We start from the raw sequence: 22,967 nt of genomic DNA on the forward strand, positions 1-22,967 counted from the left end.
GAATGATGCTTCTCTGAGATATGAACACTACCCTGTGCAAAAAATGAAAAAAAAAATATAATACAGGACATTGAAAAAAGGAATAAAAACAGTCAAAATGATGAAAATGAGATGAAGAAAATCTTCCAAAAAGGGGATAAAAAGCTGGAAAGAGCATCATTTCCACCTAAACAAGAAAAAGCTGAATAAACTAAAAATCAAAAATTGTTTTTGAACCCATCAGTCAGCCAAGGTTGTGCAGCAGCCAAGGAGACTCAAATACGAGGAAAGGCAGGCACCTCCAAGACAGCATAGGCTCCAGTGTGGCAGAGGTCGGGAAGAAGACAGGTCCATTGAAGCAGGAAAGAAGTATTCACTTAAAATTGTTTACAATAATATTTATTGTGGTTTTGGTGAAGGTTTACACAGTAGTTTGGGTTCCCATCCAACAATTTCTACACAAGTTGTTCAGTGATGTTGGTTACATTCTTCACAATGTGTGAACATTCTCATTATTTCTGTTCTGGTTGTTCCATTTCCATTAATCTAGTTTCCCTGACCCCTTATACTCTCATCTTTGTTTTAAAGAAATTGTTGATCACTTGGTCTCAAACAGATGATTTTTAAAGGAGCACAGTTACTCACGAGTCATTTTTTATTTTGTGAGGAAATCTGTTATTTAGCCAAAAGGTGACTTCGGGGGATAATTTTGGCTCAAGGTTTAAAGAGTATCTTAAGGCAACAGTCTCAAGGAGTCCTCAAGTCTCAACCAGTTCAGTAGGTCTGGTTTTTTATTTAGGAATTTGAGGTTCTGTTCCATGTTTTTCTCTGCTCTATCAGGGTCCATCTATTGTGACCCTGATCAGAATGGTTGGTGACAGTAGCTGGGTACCATCTAGTTGAGGTCTCAGGGAAGATGACGCTGTGGTTTGTGTAGACTTAGTATTGTAGACTACTTAGTATTGTAGACTACTTTCTTCCTTGAGTCTTTGGTTTCCTTTTTTCTCTTTTGTTCTGGACGAGTAGAGACCAATAGCTGTATCTTAGGTGGACACTTGCATGCTCGTAAGACCCCAGACACCACTCACCAGTTAGGATGTAGAACATAAACTTTATGAACCATATTTATGCCTATTGACTGAGATGTCCCACGAGACTATGGTCCTAATCCTTCAAACCCAGAAATCCGGAGAGGTGTTTGGTTATGTCTACGAAGTATTCGTAACTGTGCCCCATGTATACTTTATTATATATGTGAATATATGTGCATACAGTCACATGCATACATATACATATAAATATGCATACACCTATATACATATACATACTCACATACACACACCTATACACACATATGTCTATATATATATATATGTATACCCACACATTTTTTTTTGTTGTTGCTGATGTTTCAAAATTATACATGCCATGTTGCTGCTCTTGGGGGCCGTCGAGTTGGTTCTGACTCATAGTGACTCTATGTACAACAGAATGAAACAATGCCTGGTCCTGCGCCATTCTCACAACCATTGTTATGCTTGAGCCCGTTGTTGCCGCCACTGTGTCAATCCATCTCATTGAGGGTCTTCCTCTTTTTTCCTGACCCTCTGCTTTTACCAAGCATGATGTCCTTCTCCAGGGTCTGGTCCTTCCTGATAACACGTCCAAAGTATGTGAGACGAAGTCTCACCATCCTTGCTTCTAAGGAGCATTCTGTCTGTACTTCTTCCAAGACAGATTTGTTCATTCTTCTGGCAGTCCATGGCATATTCAGTATTCTTTGCCATCGCCATAATTCAAAGGCATCAATTCTTCTTTGGTCTTCCTTATTCATTGTCCAGCTTTCACATGCGTATGAGGCAATCGAAAATGCCATGGCTTGGGTCAGGCACACCTTAATCCTTGAAGTGACATCTTTGCTTTTTAACACTTTAAAGAGGTCTTTTGCAGCAGATTTGCCCGATGCAACATGTCGTCTGATTTTCTGACTGCTGCTTCCATGGGTGTTGGTTGTGAATCTGAGTAAAATGAAATTCTTTACAACTTCAATCTTTTCTTCCTTTATCATGATGTAGCTTATTGGCCCAGTTGTGTGCATTTTTGTTTTAAGTTGAGGTGTAATCCATACTGAAGGCTGTGGTCTTTGATCTTCATTAGTAAGTGCTTCAAGTCCTCTTCACTTTCAGCAAGCAAGGTTGTATCATCTGCATATAGCAGGTGGTTAATGAGTCTTCCTCCAGTCCTGATGCTGCATTTTCTTCATACAGTCCAGCTTCTCGGATCATTTGCTCAGCATACAGACTGAATAAATACGATGAAAGGATACAACCCTGACATACACCTGTCTTGACTTTAGCCACGCAGTATTCTTTTGTTCTGTTTGAATGACTGCCTCTTTGGTTTATGGACAGGTTCCTCATGAGCACAATTAAGTGTTCTGGAATTCCCATTCTTTGCAATGTTATCCGTAATTTGTTATGGCCCACACGGTCAAATCCCTTTGTATACTCAATAAAACACAGGTAAACATCTCTTAGTCATCTAGTGCTGCGATAATAGAAATACTATGAGTGGATGGCTTTAACAAAAAGAAATTTATTTTCTCACAGTCTAGTAGGTTACAAGTCCAAATTCAGGGCGTCAGCTCCAGGGGAAGGCTTTCTCTCTCTGTCAGTTCTGGAGGAAGGTCGTTTTCCTCAATCTTCCCCTGGTTGAGGAGCTTCTCAGGTGCAGGGACCCTGTGTCTAAAGGACATGCTCTGCTCCTGGTGCTGCTTTCTTGGTGGCATGAGGTCCCCAACTCTCTGCTTGCTTCCGTTTCATCTCTTGAGAGATAAAAGGTGGTACAGGCCTCACCCCAGGGAAACTCCCTTTACATTGGCTCAGGGAGGTGACCTGAGTGAGGGTGGTGTTACAATCCCACCCTAATTCTCTTTAGCATAAAACTACAAATCATAAAATGGAGGACAACCACACAATACTGGGAATCATGGCCTAACCAAGTTGACATGTATTTTTGGGGGGACATAATTCAATCCATGACAACATCTTTCTGGTATTCTCTGCTTTCCGCCAAGATCCATCTGACATCAGCAATAATATCCCTTGTTCCACACCCTCTTCTGAACCCAGCTTGAATTTCTGGCACTTTTGAGTTACCTTTAGCAAACTTTTACTTGCATGTGATATTAATATTGTTTGGTAATTTTCACATTCTGTTGGATCACCTTTCTTTGGAATGAGTACAGACATGGATCTCTTCCAGTCAGTTGGCCAGGTAGTTGTCTTCCAAATTTCTTGGCACCTCCAGCACTACATCTGTTTGCTGAAACATTTCACTTGGTATTCCGTCGATTCCTGGAGCCTTGTTTTTTGCCAGTGCCTTCAGCGCAGCTTGGAACTCTTCCTTCAGTACCACTGGTTCTTGATCATATGCTACCTCCTGAAATGGTTGAACGTCGACCAAATCTTTTTGGTACAGTGACTTTTTTCTTGTGTACACTTTAATGACATCATTTACCTTTGTCAAGCTGGGCACACTTCACCCTCATTTAATGTTACCTTTCCCATCACCAAAAATAAATGTCTACTATCTAGAGAGTCAATCTCCCTCTTCTCCCCCCACCGCCCATCCGTGGTAACCATGATGAACATTAGTTTTTATATGTTTACTTGTTCACGTCATTTCATATACTTTATTTCTGTATCGTTTATATTAAAATAAATTCATAAGTTCCGCAGGGGGAAAAAAAAAGTGACAACATACAATATTTGTTTGTGATTGACTTATTTTGTTCAACATACTGTCCTCCAGGTACATCCATGTTCCAAGATGTTTTGGGAACTCCTTTTTATTTATTGCTGAGTAGCATTCCATTGTATGTATGTATCACATTTTACTTACTCATTCATCCATTGATGGGCACTTACATTATTTGCATCTTTTTGCTATTGTGAACAGTGCTGTGATGAACACAGATGTGCATATGTCCGTTCATGTCATATCTATTACATCTCTAGCATATAGATCTAGGAGTGGAATTGCTGGGTCATACGGCAGCTCTACGTCTAGTTTTTTGAGGGACTACCAGCCTGTTTTCCACAATGGCTATATCATTTTGTATTCCCACCAGCAGTGGAGGAGGGTTCCAGTTTCTCCACATCCTCTCCAACATTTGTTATTTTCTGTTTTTTATCTTAGTCATCCTATTGTTGTTGTTGTTAGGTATTGTCAAGTTGGTTCTAACTCATGGTGACCCTATGTACAACAGAACAAAATACTGCCCAGTCCAGCGCCATCCTCACAATCATTGTTATGCTTGAGCCCATTGTTGCAGCCACTGTGTCCATCCTATAGGAGTGAAATGGTATTTCCTTGTGGTTTTGATTTGTATTTCTCTGATAGCTAATGACTATTGAGCATCTTTTCATGTGTTTGTTGGCCATTTAAATATTCTCTTTAATGAAGTGTCTATTCATGTCCTTTGCCCAGTTTTGTGACTGGGTTGTCCTTTTGTTGCTAAGTTGTGAAAGTTTTCTATATATTTAAGATATTAGACCCTTATCAGTTATATCTTTCCCAGAGATTTTTTCCCAGTCTGTAGGTTGTCTCTTTACTCTTTTGATAAAGTCTTTTGATGAATATAAGCATTTAACTTTTATGAGGCCCCAGTTATCTATTTTGTTTTCTGCTGATCATGTATTCATTGATGTGTTTGGTACTCTATCACTGAAAAAAATTAGGTCCCAAAGCTTTGCTCCAGTGTTTTCTTTGAAGAATTTCATGGTTTTAGATTTAACATTTAGGTCCTTGCTCCATTTTGAATTAGTTTTTGTGTATGGTGTGAGGTATAGAGCTTGTTCTATTTTTCTGTATGTGGATGTCCAGTTTTATTAGCATTATTTGTTGAAGAAACTGTTATTACTGTAGCTGTGTAATATGTTTTGAAGTCAGGTAGTGTGAGGACTCCTACTTTGGTCTTCTTCAACATTGCTTTGGCTATTAGGGGCCTCTTTGCATATAAAATTGAGGTTTTTTTTTTTTTTTTTTTCATTTCTGTAAAGAATGCTGTTGGAATTTTGGTTGGGACTGTACTGTATCTGTAGATCACTTTGGGTAGTACTGACATCTTAACTATATTAAGTCTTCCAATCCATGAGCATGAAACATCTTTCCATCTATTCAGGTCTTCTTTCATCTCTTTCAACAGTGTTTTATAATTTTCACTGTATAAGTCTTTCACATCCCTGGGAAAATATATTCTTAGATGTTTTGTTCTCTAGATGCTGTTGTAAATGGGAGTTGATTTTTTTAAATCTTCTTTTCAGATTGTTGGTGTAGAGAAACCCAACTGATTTTTGCTTTGCTAAACTTCTCTATTAGTTCTAGAAGCTTTTTATTAGATTCTTTGGGACTTTCTATATACAGGATCATGTCATGTGTGAATAGTGAAGTTTTACCTCTTCCTTTCCAATTTGGATATCTTTTATTTCTTTTTCTTGTTTTATTGCTCTGGCTAAGATTTCCAGTACAATATTGAGTAGGAGCAGTGAGAGTGGGCAACCTTGTCTTGTTCCCAATCTTTCTCCATTGAGTATACTGTTGGCTATTGGTTCATAAATACCCTCAAGTCATATTGAGAAACTTTCCTTTTATTCCTATCTTGTTCAGAGTTTTCATCAAGAAGGTGCTGGATTTTATTGAATGCCTTTTCTGCATTGATTGAGATGATCATGTGGTTCTTTTTTGTTCTATTAATGTGGTATATTACATTGACTGATTTTCTAATGTTGAACCAACCTTGTGTTCCTGGAATAAATTCTACTTGATCACGATGTATAATTCTTTTATATGTTGCAAGATTCTGTTTGCTAGTATTTTGTTTAAAATTTTGACATCTATATTCATAAGGGATATTGGTCTGTAGTTTTCTTTTCTTGTGGTGTCTTTCTCTGGTTTTGGTACCAGAGTAACGCTGGCTTCGTAGAAAGAGTTAGGAAGTGTTCCTTCTCCCTCTATGTTTTGTAAGAGTTTGAACAGGATTGGTGTCAGTTCTTCTCTAAATGTTTGATAGAATTCCAAGACGAAGCCGTCTGGTCCTGGACTTTTCTTTGTTGAGATGCTTTTTATTACTGATTAAAACTCTTCGCTTGTTATGGGTCTGCTGAGGTTTCCTACTTGCTTTTGAGTCCATTTAGGTAGGTTATATGTTTCAGGGAATTTGTCCATTTCATCAAAGTTATCAATTTTGTTGAAATAGAGCTGTGGATAGTGTTCTGTTACGATCCTTTTTACTTCAGTTGAATCAGTTGTAATTTCTCTGATTTCATCTCTTATTTTGGTTATTTGCATCTTCTCTGTCAGCCTAGCAAGAAACAGTTTGTCAACGTTATTGATCTTTTCAAGGAACCAACTTCTGGATTTATTATCTCTACTGTTTTTCTGTTCTCCATTTCATTTATCTCTGCTCTGATCCTTATTATTTCTTTTCTTCTATTAACTTTAGGTTTAGTTTACTCTTCTTTTTCTAGTTCTTCAAGCTGTAGAGTATTTGAGATCTTCTTTTTTTTAATGAAGGCATTTATTGCTATAAAGTTTGCTCTGACAACTGCCTTACCTGCATCCCATAAGTTTTGGTATGATGTATTTTCATTTTCATTTATCTCCAGGAATTTTTAATTTCACTCTTGATTTCTTCCTTGACCCAACAGTTATTTAATAGTGTGTTGATTAATTTCCATGAATTTGTGTGTTTTCTAGTTTTACTTCTGCTGTTAATTTCTAATATTATTCCTTTGTGGTCAGAGAAGATACTTTGTACAAATTTAATCTTTTTAAATTTGTTAAGACTTGTTTTATGGCCTGGCATATGGTCTACTCTGGAAAATGATCCATGTGCACCAGACAAATATGTGTATTATTCTGATGATGGGTGGAGTGTTCTACGTATGTCCATTAGGTCTAGTTGGCTTATGTTATTATTTAAGTCCTCTATATTGAATATACCATGGACTGCCAAAAGAATGAACAAATCTGTCTTGGAAGTATAATCAGAATGCTCCTTAGAAGCAAGGATGGCAAGACTATGTCTCACATACTTTTGACATGTTATCAGGAGGGATCAGTCCCTGGAGAGGGGTATCATCCATGGTAGAAGGTCAGCAAAAAAGAAGACTCTCAATGAGATGGACTGACACAGTGGCTGCAACAATGGGCTCAAGCACAACAATGATTTTGAGGATGGCACATGACCAGGCAGTGTTTCATTTGGTTATACGCAGAGTTGCTATGAATTGGAACTGACTTGACAGCACCTAACAAAAACATGTCCTTACTGATCTTCTTTTTAGATGCTCTGTCCAGAATTGAAAGTGGTGTACTGAAGTTCCCAACTATGACTGTGGAGTTGTCTACTACTCCTTTCATATCAGTCAATATTTGCTTCATATATTTTGGGGCACTGATGCTAGGTGTGTATATATTTATAATTGTTATGTTTTCTTGATGAGTTCACCTTTTATTATTATGTAATGTCCTTCTTTATCTCTTATAATAGATTCTGATTTAAAGTCTATTTTATCTGATATCAGTGTGGCCATTCCTGGTCTTTTCTGGTTACCAGTTGCATGGAATATTCTTTTCTATCCTTTTCGTTTCAGTCTGTTCGTAGCCTTATGTCTACGGCATGTGTCTTGTTGGCAGCATAAGGATGAATCATGTTTTTTTAATCCATTCTGTCACTCTATCTCTTAAATGCGGTGTTCAGACCCTTTATATCTAAACTAATTACTGAAAATGAAGTACCTGCTTCACTCATTTTGCTGATTGTTTTTTGTGTGCCTTATATCTTCTTTGTCCCACAATTTCATATTTTTTTTTTGTGTGTGTGTGTTTAGCTGTTTTGTGTCGAGCCTTTTGATTTCTTCCTTCTTCCCTTCTGTGTATTTTTTTTGAGTATTTTAGTAGTTACCACAAATACGTAATGTATTTTGAAATCAGGAAGTGTGAGGTCTCCTACTTTGTCCTTCTTCAGGATTGCTTTGGCTCTTCAGGGTCTCATCTTTCCATACAAAGCTGAGGATCAGTTTTTCCATTTCTGTAAAGAATGCTGTTAGAATTTTGATCGGGATCGCATTGTACCTGTAGATCGCTTTGAGTAGTACTGACATCTTGAGTATATTACATTTTCCAATACATGAGCACGGAATATCTTTCCATCTATTTAGGTGTTCTTTAGTCTCTTTCAGCACTGTTTTATAGACTTATACAAGTCTTTCACATCCCTAGGTAAATTTATTCCTAGATATTTTATTCTCTTAGTGCTACTGTAAATGGAATTGCTTATCTAAACTTTTAAGGAATTGCTAAAAGCCAAATGTGAGCTAGCACCACAGACCTAAGAGGTTCTCCTACATGATGCTTCTCCCTTGCATCAGCTACTCATGAGGCTGGAAGCAGGGCAAGAGATCAGAGAAAGCCTCCAACTACGGTGAAGGCTTAGAGGAGGGGAATAGCCGTCATGGGAAAAGCATAGGAAACACCTCTCCTGTAATGGAACAAAAGCCTTAAACTGCTGTAGGAAGGGTAGTAAGTCCTGTCACTTAGGGTAAAAGTGAAAACCCACTGCAGATGGGAGAAAACTAAAACAAAAACAAAAAACTCTGTCCCTTGGGGAGGGTCAAGAAAGTCCCACATAAGACCCGTTGGCTGCCATGGGCAGAAGGGACAGACTCGTTCAGAACTGCCATATCCAAACCAAGAGACACTGGGCTTTCTCCTAAGAATGGGGTTGGACCAAAATCAAAGAGAATCACTCCTGACCCTGCCTACCAGCCTAAAAAAAACAAACCTGTTGCTGCTGAACTGATTCCAACTCATAGCGACCCTACAGGACAGAGCAGAATTGCCCCATAGGGCTTCCAAGGAGTGGCTGGTGGATTCGAACTGCTGACCTTTTGATTAAGCTGTCAAGCTCTTAACCACTATGCCAACAGGCCTCCAGGCTAGGATGTACCAAATACCAACCAACAGAGGCCTCGAACTGGGGAAGGGGCAGGAATATGCAGAGAAACTCTCTCTGAGACATAGGTGCAGAGCGAAGGGCTAACGCTGATGGTGGACTGGGAATATTGAGGAAAACTTTTTGGCAAATCACTCTCCAAACTATAAGCACAAGATAATGCTAGAGGAATTTGAAGTAACCATAGCAATAACAAAATCCAAATCCAATTTAACATCTTACAAGATTGACTCATCCCTCTTTCCTCTGCTCCCAGTAATGAGGTAGGAGGAGACGCATGCTTATTTCCAGGTATAAATCCTGTCTACCTCAATCTCTACTGTTCTACGCACAAATTTTCATTCAAGCAAAAATTACTAGACACATAAAAAGCAAGAACAAGCCCCCACTAGTAAGAAACAGAGCAATCAACAGAACTAGATTAGCTCATGTGCTTAAAGAGTCTGAGGCTAATGAGGGCAGGTATAGAGTTTGATCATCTGACAAGTGGGTTATCAGTGCTTTATTCTTGGCCACCGGCAATGTCTAGCACCATAGTGGGAGATCTGCAAATCCACTCTGACAGTGGACTATTTTGCTATATATAGTATTGCATATTCATTCAGTTAATTATTATAAACCTAGGGTTCTAATTTTTTGCTTACAAATTGGGACTTTAGAGAGTAAGGAGATATGTGCTTCCCTCTATTCATATACTGAGACGGGCATAGGGAAAATTTTACCTTCCAACTTACATACTTTTGTGTTTTACTCAAGCTAAATTATCCTACTGCTTTTACACTAACAAGAAAAAAAAATCAACTTATAGTACCGTGTTCCTTCTGTTCCAATATACTATCTAAAAGCTCACTGCCATCAGTCGATTCTGACTCACAGCAACACCATACGGTTTCCAAAACAGTAAATGTTTACAGAAGCAGGCTGCCCCATCTTTCTCCCGTGGAGCCACTGGTGGTTTCAAACCACTGACCTTTTTGGTTAGCAGTCAAGCACTTTAACCACTGCGCTGTCTGTTTTCCTGGAATTAATGGTTTCACCAAAATCCTCTGAACAGTATGTTGATATATTACCTATAACTCTGTTGAGCCAGTCAGCAGGAATGTTGAGAAGAATCTTCTCTATCAGCTCTGATCCCACTTGAATGGAAACATTATGTCCTCCACCAACTACAGTCATTAAAGCTGGCCTAAAAAAGAATAAACAGAAAATGACCTTCAAAAAAGTTTTCAAATTAAAGAAATGCTTATATGCAATATAATTTTTAAAAAAACACTGGATTTTTAATAACATTTTATTGTGTTTTTGGTGAAAGTTTACACAGTAAGTTAGGTTACCATTTGATAATTCCTATACAGACAGTTCAATGACATTCAAAAAAACCTAAACCAAACCCACTGCTATCGATTCTGACACATAGGGGCCCTACAAGATGGAGTAGAACTGCCTCAAAGAGTTTCCAAGGAGCAGCTGGTGGAGTCGAACTGCTAACCTTATGGTTAGCTGCCTGAGCTCTTAATCACTGTACCACCAGGGCTCATTTTTTATAATGTGTCAACTTTCTATTGTGTTCTGAGTGTTCCATTTCCAGTACTCTAGTTTTCCTGCCCCTTTATCTTCTCGTCTTTGTTTTAGAGTAAATGGTGTCCTCCTGGTCTCATATAGACAGTGTCTTACATCTGGGGCTGCTATAACAGAAATACCATAAGTAGATGGTTTCAACAAACAAGTTTATTCTCTCACAGTCTAGTAGGCTACAAGTTCAAATTCAGGACGCCGGCTCCAGGAAAAGGCTTTCTCTCTCTGTCGGCTCTGGAGGAAGGTCCTGTCATCAATCTTCCCCTGGTCTAGGAGCTTCTCTGCACAGGAATACCAGGTTTAAAGGATACGCTCTGCTCCTAGTGCTACTTTCTTGGTTTGAGTAGGTCCCCTTGTCTCTCTGCTCGCTTCTTTCTTTTATATCTCAAAAGAGACTGGCTTAAGATACAGTCTAATCTTGTAGATCTCATCAGCATAACCGCTGCTGATCTATCTCATCAATATAATAGAAACAGGATTTACAACACATAGGAAAACCACATCAGATGACAAAATGGTGGACAATCACACAATAGTGGGAATCATGGGGTAGCCACGTCGACAGATATTTTTGGAGGACACAATTAAATCCATAACAGATGGATTTTTGGTAGAGCACTGTACTTGAGGGTAATATCTTTCATTTTGTGTGCCACTCTGCTATTTCACTAAAAGGTCATCTCGGGATAGTTTCAATTCAAGGTTTTAAGAGTATCTCAGGGAGTCCTCTGGTCTCAATTGCTCCAGTAAGTCTGGTCTTTAAGAACTTGTGTTTTGTTCTACATTTTTTCCCCATTCTATCCAAGACCATCTATTGTGACCCTGGTCAGAATGGTCGTAATGACAGCCAAGCATCTTCTAGTTCTTCTGGTCTCGGGGTAGATGAGGCCATGGCTCATGTAAGCCATCAGCCCCGTACAGTTGTTTCTTCCGTAAGACTTTGGTTTCCATCTTACTCTTTTGCTCCTGATGAGTAGAGACCAATAGTTGTATTTTAGATGGCCACTTGCAAATGTTTAAGAACCCAGACACTACCCACCAAACTAGGATGCAGAACATGAACTTTGTAAACTGCATTATGTCAATTGACTGAGTTGTCCTATGACACTAAGGTCCTAAGCCCTCAAACCTAGAAAACCAATCTCGTAAGGTGTCTGGCTATACCTGAGAAGTATCTGTATCTTCTGTGCATATATGTGTCTGTACACATTTATCTGTACTTACAGGTACATGATAAATACTTCTATCTGCGCACACATATGTATACACCTGTACCTCCTTGTACACCTATATGCCTATACACATACATATGTGACCATGTGCTTGTTTTTTGGTCACTGTTGGCATTGTTGCCAAATTATATATGCCAAATTCTTTAGTTCAAGCATCTTTTTCTCCAGTGCTTCTTAGTGACATCATTTATTTTTGTCAAGTTGTACTCACCATTCCCACATTTAGTGCTACTTTTCCCATCACCAAAAACAACAAGTGTCTACAATCTAGAGCATGGTTCCCTCTCCCCCAACACTTCCCTGGTAGCCACCAATGAACATCGGTCTCATGTTTTTGTCCTCTTACAAAAGTGGGATCATATAATATTTGTACTTATGTGACTTATTTCACTTAGTATTAAGTCCTCCAGGTCCATCCATGTTGTAATATGTTTCTCAAACTCATATTGTTCTTTATGGCTGTATTGTTCTTTACGGTTGTATACCATTGTGTATATATATATATATATATATACACCACATTTTGCTTATTCATTCATTCAGTAATGGGCACTTCGGTTGTTTTCCATATTTTTTGCTAGTGTGACTAATGTTGCAATGAACATAGGTGTGCCATTTCTATTAGATCTCTAGGGTATATATCTAGAAGCGGAATTGATGAATCATTAAAAAAAAAAAAAAAGGAGCCCTGGTGGTGCAGTGGTTAAGAGCAATGGCTGTTAACCAAAAGGTCGGCAGTTCAAATCCACAGCCACTCCCTGGAAACCTGAAGGGGCAATTCTACTCTGTCCAGTAGGGTTGCTATGAGTTGGAACTGACTTCATGGTAAATAGTTCTATTTCTAGCTTTTGAGGCAGCACCATACCAGTTTCCATAGTGACTGTACCATTTTACAATCATATCAGTAATGAGTAAGGGTTCCAATCTTACCACATCCTCACCATTTTTTTTTTGTTAAATCAGTGCCATTTTAGCCAGGGTGAAATGATATCTCATTGTAGTTATTTGCATCTCTCTAATGGCTAATAATTGTGAGCATCCCTTCATGTGTTTGTTGGCCACTTGAATATCCTCTTTGGTGAAGTTTCTGTTCATGTCCTTTGCCCATTTTATAATTGGGTTGTTTAGATACTCAACGTCTGTGTTAGCTTAGGTAGGTAGTTTAGGTGTGTTTCTAGGAATGTGTCCATTTCATCTAGGTTTTAAATTTTGTTAGATACAGTTTTTCATAGTATTGTTATGATTCTCTTTATCCCAGTTGGATCTGTTGTAATGTCTCCAGTTTCATTTCTTATTTTGGTTATTTTCCTCTTCTGGTTTTTTTCTTTTGTCAGTCTAGCCAGTGGTTTGTCTATTTTATTAACCCTTTCAAAGAACCACATCTTTGTTTTGTTGATTCTTTACACTGTTTTTCTATTTATTTCTGCTCCGATCTTTTTTATTTCCTTTCTTCTGGTAGCTTTGGGCTTCTTTTGTTCTTCCTTTTCTATTTGTTCTAGTTGTCGGTTTACGTTATTGATTTTGGATCTTTCTTCTTTCTTAATGTAGGCATTTATTGCTATGAATTTCCCTCTGACTGCCACTTTTGCTGTGTCTCAAAGGTTTTGATACGTTCTGTTTTCATTTTTGTTTGATTCAAGTATTTTTTTAATTTCACTTTTGATTTCTTCTATGATCCAATAGTTTTTCAGTAGTATTTTACTTTCCATATAATTTTCTCCCTGTTGTTGATACTGCTATGTTCAAAGAAGATGCTTTGTATATTTCAATCTTTTTAACATTGTTGGGACTTGTTTTGTGCCCTAGCATATGGCCTTTTCTGAATAATAATCTATGTGCATTGGAGAAAAATGCACAATGGGTGCAATGTTCTATATATGTCTGTTAGGTCAAACTGACTTATGGTTTTATGCAAGTCCTCAATGTCCTTGTTGTTATTAGGTGCCATTGAATCAGTTCTGATTCATAGTGATCCTGTGTACAACAGAACGAACTGTTCTATGTACAACTGTCTGATCCTGTGCTATCCTCTCAATTGTTGCTATTCTTGAGCCCACTGTTGCAACCACTCTCAATAAGATGCAATCCATCTTATGGAGAGTCTTTCTCTTTTTCGCTCTCTACTAAGCATGAGGTCCTTCTCCAAAGACTGGTCCCTCCTGATAACATGTCTAAAGTACCTGAGACAATGTCTTGCCATGCTCACTTCTAAGGAGCATTCTGGCTGTACTTCTTCTAAGACAGATTTGTTCAGTCTTCTGGCAGCCTATGGCATATTCAACAGTCTTCATCAACACCATTAATTCAAAGGCTTCAATTCTTCTTTGGTCTTCTTTGTTCATTGTCCAGCTTTCACGTACACATGAGACGGCTAAAAATACCATGGCTTGGGCCAGGTATACTTTAGTCCTCGAAGTGACATCTTTGTTTCTTAACACTTTAAAGAGGTCTTTTGCAGAAGATTTGCCCAATGCAATACATCATTTGATTTCTTGACTGCTGCTTCCATAAGTGTTGATTGCGGATCCAAGTAAAATGAAATCTTTGACAATTTCAATGTTTTCTCTGTTTATCATGATGTTGTTTATTGGTCCAGTTGTGAGGATGTTTGTTTTATGCTGGGGTGAAATCCATACTGAAGGCTGTAGTCTTTGATCTTTATCAGTCAGGGTTTCAAGACCTCCTCACTTTCTGCAGGTAAAGTTGTGTCACCTACATAACACAGGTTGTTAATGAGTCTTCCTCCAATCCTAATGCCGTGTACTTCTTCATACAGTCCAGTTTCTCAGATTATTTGCTCAGCATACAGATTGAATAAGTATGGTGAAAGGATAAACCATGACACACACCTTTCCTAATTTTCAGTCACACAATATCCCCTTGCTCTCTTTGTATGACTGCCTCCTGGTTTTTGCACAGGTTTGGCATGAGCATGATGAAGTGTTCTGGAATTCCCATTTTTCACAATGTTACCCATAATTTATGATCCACACGATCAAATGCCTTTGCGCAGTCAATGTCCTTAGTGATCTTCATTTTAGATGTTCTGTCTAGAACTGAAAGTGACGTGTTGAAATTCCCAACTAGTGTTGCGGAGCTATCTATTTCACCTCTTATATTAGTCAGTATTTGTTTCATCTATTTTGGAGCACTGATGTTAGGTGCACATGTAACTGTTCTGTCTTCTTGACGGACTGACCCTTCTATTATTATGTAATGTCCTTCTTTATCTCTTGTAAAAGATTCTGACTTAAAGTCTATTTTATCTGATATCAGCACGGCCACCCCTGCTCTTTTTTTTTTATTTTTATTGTGCTTTAGGTGAAAGTTTACAAATCAAGTTAGTCTCTTACACAAAAGCTCATATATTCCTGCTACATACTCCCAGTTGCTCTCCCCCTAATGAGACAGCCCGCTCCTTCCCTCCGCTCTCTTTTCGTGTCCATTTTGCCAGCTTCTAACCCCCTCTACCCTCTCATCTCCCCTATCCCTGCTCTTTTTTGGTTACTGGTTGCATGGAATATTTTTTCTGTCGTTTTATTTTCAATTTTGGGGGGTCCTTATGCCTAAGTTGTGTTTCTTGTAGGCAGCAAAAGGATGGGTCATTTTTTTCTTCCCAATCCATTCTGCCATGCTCTGCCTTTTGCATGGAGAGTTATTACTGAAAATGAAGTGTCTACTTAATTCATTTTGCTACTTCTTTTCTGAATGTCATATCTTCTTTGTTTTTTTATTCTCATTTTTTTTTTTGCTGCTGTTGTTATCTTTTGTTTTTGGCTGCTTTCTTGTGATGAGTCTTTTTGATTTGTCCCTCCTTTTCTTCTGTATATTTTTTCTAGGTGATTTCTTAGTAGTTATTATACATATTACATTTCACAATTTGCAAATGTGACACAACATACAAACAGGTAACATACAACTTAATATACTAAATCTACTACTGCCTTGCTCCTCCCTCCCTCATTTTTGCTGGTGAGTCTCTATTAACATCATTGTACGTACTATATCAAATAGGTTTAATTTGCACTTCTTGTGCACTTGATGCCGTATTGCTTGTGGAACTAAACTATTGAGTTTACTCCCTGAAAACATCATCTACTTGGTCCCTTTATTTTCCCATGGTGCTGTGTTTTTTGGAGATATTGCTCTTATTTTTATTTCTCATGTCTAGATTCGAGTATTTAATGTTCTGTAGTTTCCATTTGGAGAATTATCTTAAGTAATACTTGCAGAGCTGGTCTGGTAGTGGTGTATTCCCAGAGCTTCTGTTTATTTGGGAATGTCTTGATTTCTCCCTCATTTGTGAATGACAACTTTTCTGGGCAAAGAATTTTTGGTTGGCAATTGTTTTTGTTCAATATTTTACATATGTTGCTCTGTTGTCTTCTAGACTCTAGAATTTGTGGAGATGAATCTGCACAAATTCTTATGAAGGTCCCTTGATATGTTATATCGTGCTTTTTTCTTGCTGCTTTCAGAATTCTTTCCTGTCTGGCTTCAGGAATTTTATTAGAATGTGATGTGGAGTGAACCTCTTTGTATTTCTTCTAACCAGAGTTCGTGTAGATTCCTGTATTTGCAGGCTTGGTTCCCTATTCAGATCTAGGAAATGCTCTATGACTATCTCTTGGAAAATTCTTTGTGTACCTTCATCATTATCATGGTACTCTGGAATTCCAATAATTCTAATGTTAGACTTCTTAATTGATTCCCACATTTCCATTTGGATTTTTTCACTTCTCTTTGTACTCTTGAGACTTGATAAATCATTACTCTATCTTCTACTTCACTTATTCTATCCTGTTTGACCCTATTCTTAAATGTTTTTCTTGCACTTTCTGAATTAGTTATATTCTTCAGTTCCAGTAATTCTTTTTTTTATGTTTTCAATTTTCTTGGTTCTCATTTTATTCCTCAATTTGCTTCCTGATCTCTGTTAGTTTTGTTTTCTGTTTTCTTTAAATATATTTAACACTATTGTCCGGAAGTTTTCTGCTTTTTCCATTATCCTTGTCTCCACAGGAGAAAGTTCCTTTTCACGTTTTTCTTTTACTTGGTCCTTCTTGTGATTTTGTGTGTTTTATTATTTTTGTTGAATGTGGGATATTTTGATATCTTTTTTGATATTTTGAAATTCTGAGTTTTCTGATTTTCACAGGAATTACAGTTGTTAGATTTACCTCCACTATCTTAAGTTCCACTAGTGAGCACTCTTGTCCTTAGGCTTTTTGCAGCACTGAATCAGGAGTTCAATCTGAGGCTTTGTCTCTGTTATTCTTGGCTTCTAGTTTATTGCCACAGCTTTTAGGCATTTTGAATAGTTTTAAGTCTCAGAGTGCTTATCCTGGCTGGTTCTAAGGTGGCTGACTTTGCTGGTGTTAGTGTCCCTCTGTCTTCTTTGGGGTTGACTGTAGCCCAGACTGCATTCCTGAGGCTGGGTTCCTTCCCTTCACTATGTACAACTGGTACAGGGCTTTCCCTCTGTGGCTAATTGCTTATGTGTGGGACTTTCCTGCTGGCCACAGATGCGGATGAAGTGGTGGGGCTTGGCTTTCCCAAGATGAAGGTGGGGAACACTTTATGTCCTTTCCTCATGGGCAACCCCTGTACAAGCTCTCCCACAGTGTCCAGTTGCAGACAGGGAGCGAGTTGTTTTCCTCCATGTTGGCTGTTTTATGTATTTTTCTCATCCTGGCTGAAGGATGGGCCCTGCGGCTCTTCAGTTATCTGGGTCCTAGAGACCACGGGCTTTGGGTCTCAATAAGATTCAATACTACTCACTTACAGCACCTTGGCCTCCCTGCACCCCCTCCCAAGTGCATGGCCCATAAACTTCCACAGCTAATTGGTGACACCTTCCTCAGTTTAGCTCCCATGTTATGTTCTTTCTTCAGGGTGTTGTACATCTTCGTCACAAAATTGCTGCGATGAGCTGAGTTCTCCAGATGCCAGCAGCTAGAATCTTCCAGCTTCTGTGCTGACCTCATTCTTCCTCTCCCTTGTTTCTGGACTCACCTATACACTTCACCACTCTTTAGCTGCCATCTGGAGCTCTGAGATCTCAGTCTGTGCTTCTTTTTTTTTCATTGTTTAGTGGGTTAGTTGCAGAAGGATAAGTTGGAGCCACTACTTACTCCGTCATCTTGCCACGCCCATCAAAAAAAGCATGGATTTTTATGCAGGTTTAATTTTAATTCTTAAAACAGCTCTAAGATGTTCTAAAATTAAGAGAAGGGATTTTTAAAGGAATTTCAATGATAACAAATTTTATTTATTCTGTATACATTTAAAAATGTCAGATACTAATATAAGAAAAGAGATTATTTTACAGTGTTATGTACATTATTATTAGAAATAAAAATAAAGGTGATATCACCTATCGCGAGCATAATTTAAAGCTTTTTTTTCCCACTGGCTTCTTTTCTATTAGAAATAAATCATTTTGCGTATCAATAAATTTTGGAACATCGTACAATGGTATACAATGTAGCTGTTAAAAAAATGAGGAAGATTTATAAGTGATATTAGGGATAGGACTTACAGAAACCAAAGATATATTCTAAGAAATAAACAATATGAGGGAAATATTATGAATAATATTCTTTCTAAGCACTTATTTTAAAAGTTTTATTGTGGTAAAATATATGTAACATAAAATTCAGTATTTTAACCATTTTTTAGTATACAATTCAGTGACATTAATTACATTCACAATGTTGCACAATTATCACTGCTATCTATTTTCAAAACTTCTTCATCGCCCCAAACAGAAACTCAGTATCCATTAAGCAATAACTCCCCATTCCTCCCTCCTCCCAGCCCCTGGTAACCACTAATCCACTTTTGACTCTATGCATTTGCCTTTCCTAGATATTTCATACAATTGGGGTCATACAGTATTTGTCCTTTTGTGTCTGGCTTATTTTACTTAGCATAATTTTTTCAAGGTTCATCCATGTCACAGCATGTATCAGAACTTCATTTCTCTTTATGGCTGAATAATATTCCACTGCATGTATGTATCACATTGTATTACCTGGTTATCAAATGATGGACACTTGGGTGGTTTCTACCTTCCAGCTATTGTGAACAATGCTGCAATGAATATTGGTGTACAAGTATCTGTTTGAGTCCCCGCTTTCAAGCTTTTGAGTATATACCTAGGATTGGAATTGCCAGGTCATACGGTTATTTTTTTCCACAGTTATACTATTTTTAACTTTTTGAGGAATTGCCAAACTGTTTTCAACAGCAGCTGCACCATTTTATATTCCTAACAGCAGTGAATGATGGCTCCAATTTCTTCACATCCTTGCCAACACTTGTTATTTTCCATTATTTTTATAAGAGCCATCGTGTTGTTCTGTGCCGCTGAGTCAATTCTGACTCATAGCAACTCTACAGGACAGAGCAGAACTGCCCCCACTGGGTCTCCAAGGCTGTAATCTTTACAGAAGCAGACTGCCACATCTTTCTCCCATGAAGTGGACGATGGGTTCAAACTGCTGACCTTTTGGTTGGCAGCTGAGCATTTAACCACTGTGCCACCAAAGCTTCTATTAAGCCATTCTAATGGGAATAAAGTGTATCTCATTGTGGCTTTGATTTGCATCTCTCTATTTACTAATGATGAGCATCTTTTCACATGCTTATTGGCCAGTGTATATCTTCTTTGGCAAAATATCTATTCAAGTCCTTTGCCCATTTTTAAATTGGGTTGTTTGTCTTTTTGTTGTTTATTTGTAAGAGTTCTATCTATGTACTTTTTAAAGAAAGGGATATACACATACTGGTATGAGCCTAATAATGACTAGAAGAATATACAAAAAATGTCTTCCAATCACAGAAACAGCAATAAAGACAGAGTGGATGAGAAAAAAGACTTTTACTTTTTATACCTTCCTCTGTTGTTTGCATTTTTACCATGGATATGTATTACCTACATCAACTTTTTAAAAAGTAAATTGAGTACAAAATTCAGAAATAGATGCAGGGAAATTTAGTGTGACAGGTCTAACACATGACTACTGATTTCCCCCCTAAAAACCCGCACCTCCCCTTACTCACCTGATGATTCTAAGTCCTTTTCTCTTTTCACTGTATGCTGTTTCTCCAGGCTATCATTCTCCCTCCTTTCAACAAATATATATTGAGTATCTACTATGTACCACACACTGTGCTAAGCACAGGATGGACATTTGTGAACAAGTCAGATCTGGTTTCTTCCCTCAAGGAAATGAAGAGCTTAGTGTGACAGATAAAAAATGAGCTTTTCAGGAAAGATGCCAAGGCAATTTAATGGCAGAAAAATAGTCCTTTCAACAAATGGTCCTGGGACAACTGGATCTCCACAAGCAAAAGAATGAAGCTAGACCCATACCTCAGACCACATACAAAAACTAACTCAAAATAGATCATGGATCTAAACGTAAGAGCTAAAACTATGAAAATCTTAGAAGAAAATATAGGAGCAAATCTCCATGATCTTGGCTTAGGCAATGGTTTCTGAGATATGACACCAAAAGCACAAGAGACAAAAGGAAAAATAGATGAACTAAACTACATTAAAATAAAAAATGTGTGAGCTACAAATGATACCATACAGAAAGTAAAAAGATAACCCACAGAATGGGAGAAAATATTTGTATCCAAATAAAAAGCCAAAACTGCTGCCCTTGAGCTGATTCCAACTCAGAGCAACCTAACAGGACAGAGCAGAACTGCCCCATAGGGTTCCCAAGGAGTGGCTGGGTGGATTTGAACTGCCAACCTTTTGGTTAGCAGCTGAGCTCTTAAACTACTGCACCACCAGGGCTCCATTTGTATCCAGAATGTACAAAAAAAAAAAATCTTACAACTGAAAAATAATAATAACCCAATTAAAAAACAGGCAAACGGAAATGTAAATCAATACCACAATAAGATACCACTTCACACCTATTACTCTGGTATACCCAGTGCCGTCAAGTCGATTCCGCCTCATAGTGACCCTACAGGACAGAGCAGAACTGCCCCATGGAGTCTCCAAGGAGCGCCTGGTGGATTCAAACTGCCAACCTTTTGGTTAGCAGCCATAGCACTTAACCACTATGCCACCAGGGTCTCTTCACACCTACTAGTATGGCTATAATAGAAAAATCGGATAGTAACAGGTGTTGGTGAGGGTATGGAAAAATTAGAACACCATACACTTCTGTGAAAATCTAAAACAGTGCGGTACCTCAAAAGGTCACACATACAGTTACACGTGACCCAACAATTCCTCTCCTAGATACATGTCCAGGAAAAATGAAAACATGTACCCGACTGCTCATAGCAGCATTATTTAAAATAGCTAAAAAGTGGTAACAACCCCAGCGTCCACCAACTGAAGAATAAATAAATAAAATGAGATATACACACACAACGGGATATTACTGAACAACAAGAAGACATGAAGTACTGATACATGCTACAACATGGATGGACCCTACAAACATTATGCTCAGTGAAAAAAGCCAGATATAAAGTGCCATGTATTATATGAGTCCATTTAGACGAAATGTCCAGAACAGGTAAATCTATAGAGGCAGAAAGTAGATGAGTGGTTGCCAGAGGCTGGGGAGCTGGGGGATGGGGCATGGGGAATGATTGCTAATGGGTACAGGTTTCTTTTGGGAGGAATGGAAATGTTCTAAAATTAGATTGTGATGATGGCTGCACAACTCTGAATATACTAAAGCCATTGAATTGTACATTTTACATTGGTGAATTTTATGGTATATTAATTATATCTCAAGAAAGATTAAAAAAAAAAAAGACAAGCAACTAAACAACTACAAATTGCAGTAAGTACATAGAGAGGAAACAGGATATTATGACAGAAAATAAAGGAGGTGATTAGGGAAGGGATGGCTGGCATTTAAACTAAAACATGAAGGAGCCAGACTTGTGGTGTCAGGCAGCGGGAAGAGCACGTGAGAAAGACTTGAGGAGAAAAAACTTTGGAGTGCTGAAGAACAGAACAAAGTCCAGTGCGGCTGGGGCACAGCGAGCGGCAGATGAAACCGCAGAGGCAGCAGGTGTAACTGGAAACGGTGAATTGTTTTTACGCAAGGAGTGACTATTCCGTTAGTTGTGTGGAGAATGGACTACAGAAGGCAAAGGTAGAAGGAGACCAACTAAGAGACTACCACTGCAATAGTTTGACCATCAGGTAACAGTGGCTTGGAGGAGGTCCAAGTGATTCTAGACCAGGAGGTACTGACTTCCAATTTTGGTTTCAGGATGACCGGCCCACGTGAGCAGAAACTCAGGTTTCCTGCCAACAAACAGCACCACTTGTCAGCCATGTGAGCCTGCCACCTTGGAAACGGACCCGCCAATCAGATGACTGAAACCCCAGAGTATAGCTTGACTCCAACCTTGTGAGAGCCCCAAGCTCCCCCTAGTGCTGCCTCTATAGTTTGACCTGTTGGTTTCTTTGCTCCTAGTACAGAAAAACAATGTCTTTCTTGACATACACTGTTAAAATACTGTTACAAATGGTATTCAAGTTCTATAACAGCTTTAAGAATTATGTTATCTACATGGTTCATCTCAATTAAATAAGCATTGTAGACTGGCACGGGACTCCAACCACTATGTAATGTTGCTTCCACTGGGAAATCAGTTCCAAGTTACGAACAACTAACTTAAAATGTGATTAACCCACTCATAGTTTGGGACTGGCATGCTATACAAGTATCTACTGTTTCATAAACGGGGTCTTAAGTTTTTTGAGTAAAAGAAGTATACTTATATATCAATATAGCCTCCACTGCACTAAGTATTAGGTAAATATTTGTGGGTACCTAATATTTGATTGATAGAGTCTTGGAAAAACAAGCAATCAGAACTTTTTCTTGTTCAGTTTGCTGACTAATTTATGTAGATAATTTTTGATCCACATACTTGATAACTTCAAGGGAGTCTGTTATTCTTAAATTTTTTTTTTAAGAAAGCCAAATAATCTGGACACTAAACCTAAAAGCAATGTAAAGGTTTTAAGCAACTCTTATCATATCAATCCAACATGCAAACAAGACAAGCACCACACCTTTAGTGTGGTATAGCCTAGGACTGTACCTCAGACTCCTCACACGAAACCAAAAAACCAAACCCAGTGCCATCGAGTCAATTCC

At 38.3% G+C, this 22,967-nt stretch overlaps 1 protein-coding gene across 8 annotated transcripts in view; it reads right to left on the minus strand.

The window, feature by feature from the left end:
• The window catches only part of SHLD2 (shieldin complex subunit 2), a 141,378-nt gene that overhangs the window by 10,248 nt on the left and 108,163 nt on the right, over positions 1-22,967 (minus strand). For 7 of the 8 annotated variants that reach the window (XM_064290296.1, XM_064290294.1, XM_064290297.1 and 4 more), the window contains one exon: positions 10,069-10,184. In XM_064290296.1, coding sequence (XP_064146366.1) covers positions 10,069-10,184 — 116 coding nt within the window. Of the gene's footprint in view, positions 1-10,068; positions 10,185-12,496; positions 22,106-22,967 lie in introns of those variants that run through there. The other variant, XM_064290300.1, reaches the window with a different exon arrangement.

The sequence above is a fragment of the Loxodonta africana genome, chromosome 8 (assembly GCF_030014295.1).
Source record: "Loxodonta africana isolate mLoxAfr1 chromosome 8, mLoxAfr1.hap2, whole genome shotgun sequence".
Lineage (NCBI taxonomy): Eukaryota > Metazoa > Chordata > Mammalia > Proboscidea > Elephantidae > Loxodonta > Loxodonta africana.